The sequence below is a fragment of the Orbicella franksi genome, chromosome 6 (assembly GCF_964199315.1).
Source record: "Orbicella franksi chromosome 6, jaOrbFran1.1, whole genome shotgun sequence".
Classification (NCBI taxonomy): Eukaryota; Metazoa; Cnidaria; class Anthozoa; order Scleractinia; family Merulinidae; genus Orbicella; species Orbicella franksi.
In genome coordinates, this window is record NC_138150.1 from 19,081,950 (window position 1) to 19,084,383 (window position 2,434).

The 2,434-nt window shown below is 38.5% G+C and overlaps 1 protein-coding gene across 1 annotated transcript; it reads left to right on the forward strand.

The window, feature by feature from the left end:
• The first annotated feature begins 389 nt into the window (after window positions 1-389).
• On the forward strand, window positions 390-2,066 carry LOC145490828 (histamine H2 receptor-like). Its single transcript, XM_081469925.1, has one exon. The coding sequence runs from the start codon at window positions 825-827 to the stop codon at window positions 1,755-1,757; it is 933 nt and encodes a 310-aa protein (XP_081326051.1). The 5' UTR covers window positions 390-824; the 3' UTR covers window positions 1,758-2,066.
• The last annotated feature ends 368 nt before the right edge of the window (window positions 2,067-2,434 follow it).

Here is a 2,434-nt window from a genome sequence, read left to right on the forward strand (position 1 = left end):
TACATTAACGCGGCTTAACAACTCACGCCAGCTTAACAACTCATCGGCCGAGAGCCAAATAATAATGTTCTGCCATGGGTTATACCGCCTAAATGTGTTTTTCTGTAAATAATACTCTTCTCATGCGTAATTGTAACTACGCTCTTGTGTGAAAAATGAGAGATCGTTTCCCTCAGCAGTCAGACAGTGATTAAAATATGAAAACACACTTGGCGTTCGGATGAAACAATTAGTGAACACGGTTATCACAAAACATCGTGATTTGTCAGTGTCTCGCATATCAATTATATATTTGCCTCGGCCTTCGACTTCGGCAAACAATTGATCTGCTAGCCAGTGTTGTTCATTATTAAAATTAAACCTTAAATGTCAGGAAGATCTTTACTATTTTTTTTAGGCTCACCGTGCGTACCTCCAGCACAAAAAGATCTGAATTAATCCAAACTCGGCCAGCTGACCCATTATACTTGTTAAGTGAACTCGGTTGATTTGAACCATTATTAACATGCAAAAAGAATTTTTAATAACAAGTTTGGCGGTTCTCATCAAGTCTTGGTTTTTCAGTTATGAAGAGCTGATGGTTTTATCACCGTCTGTTGTGCTTCTCAAAAGACTTAAACGTTTTCGTCGTTTTTGAGCAAAAACACGACTTTTTCTCACAGCAAACAATCGATATAAACAGCAACTCCAGGAAATTTATCTCTTCACCAATGAATATCATGTTTTACTTAAAAAAAATATTTCAGAAAGGAGACTGATTCACCTGTCGCGGTCTTGAAAAAGGAACATGTTGTAAGTCGCCGAGTGCGTTAAACTCGGTTAACATGAGGAACTCATCTTGTGAAGTATTTGCGCTGCACTTTTCCTCGTCAATCTTCGAAGATGATGGCTATTCGACGAGCATCGTCAATTGTGTGTTTAACAGTTTTCTGTGCTATACCACCATCATGTTGAACATTGTAACAATCCACGGGATACGAAAAACATCGTCGTTGCCAAAGACGTTAAAAACATTGCTCCTGAGTCTTGCCTCTTCTGATGTTGGCGTTGGTCTTCTGATTCAACCATTTTACATCTCACTTCTGATCAAGTGGTCACAACAGACCGATCCTGCATGTGGCACGTATATGGCTTTTGACATGCTTATGAATTTGTTTTCCACGGCTTCGTTCTGTGGTGTCGTAGCCATAAGTGTAGACAGGTTCTTAGCTATTCATTTTCATCTCAGATACCAGGAACTTGTGACTCACAAGCGTATTGTTGTTGTGGTGATCTCAATATGGGTGTTAAGTACGTTTTTCTCTTCGTTGGCATTGTGGGTACCTCCGAATATTCACTCACTTTTTGTATGCATCGGTACTGTCATTGGTCTTCTTGTTACAACACTGGTTTATGTCAGGATTTATTTAGCTGTGAGACGCCAAAAGAATCAGATTCAGGTCCAACAAGTACGGAATGCAGTACCAACTGGCGAAATTACAAATTTTGCTAGCCTCATTAAATCTGCAATCGGCACGTTTTGCGTATATCTCGTGTTTTTGATTTGTTATTTGCCAATCTTCATCTGTTTCGCTGCAATTGCAATCTATGGCCTGAGTATCGCTTTGAATAGATTATTACTTTTTTCTTGTACTCTCTTATTTCTTAATTCATCTTTGAATCCTGTAATTTACTGCTGGAAGATGAGACATATTAGACACTCTATCATGAACATAGTGCGGAAAATGCCAAGGCTCCGAAATCGCGCAGTACCCTAATTGTAGTGCCGGCGGGCTGTACCATGATTATGCGATGCCGTTGTTATTTTTCTGTATAGGGAACGAGCGCGAGCAGACTGGAGTCCAAAGCAACTGCTCGAGCGCGAACGTGAGGGTATTGATAGAAAATGATACTTTTCTAATACCATACTGAACAACAACAACAATAACAACAGGTCTGTTAGGATACCCATTCGTTTTGCCTAAATAAGATATGAAAATAAGAGACATACAAAAAGTAACATAAGTTGAAATATTAGTGACGGAACAAAGTCTGCCAGACTATTTACAGGCTTAGGTGTCCTCAGTGCCTCAGTTAGTCCTTGCTTTATAGCAGCAGTGTTTCTTAATTAGAATGCTTCATTTATAAAGTAACCTAGTCATCTGTAAATGGAAGGATCAAAATTATTAAATAGAAACAAATTTTGTCCAATATTCTCATATCAATTGCAATACAGCTGTAAACGATTTTTGTTTCTTTATCAATTTCTTCAGAGGAAGAATACTAGCTAATACTGGCATATTCTAACTACAGGGTGTTCATTTTCTGTCGTGCTCAATGTCTTCCTGATTCAGTTCTCAGCTGGTTGTTGGATTTCCAACTCAGTAAACCTAGCCACAGAATGTCTCTGCTTCAAATTTTTAATCTGTTCTAAATATTTGGATTTGCTAAAGTC

Bases quoted from the DNA above. Each gene is read 5' to 3' on its own strand.
- LOC145490828 (XM_081469925.1), top strand. From the start codon at position 825: ATGAGGAACTCATCTTGTGAAGTATTTGCGCTGCACTTTTCCTCGTCA.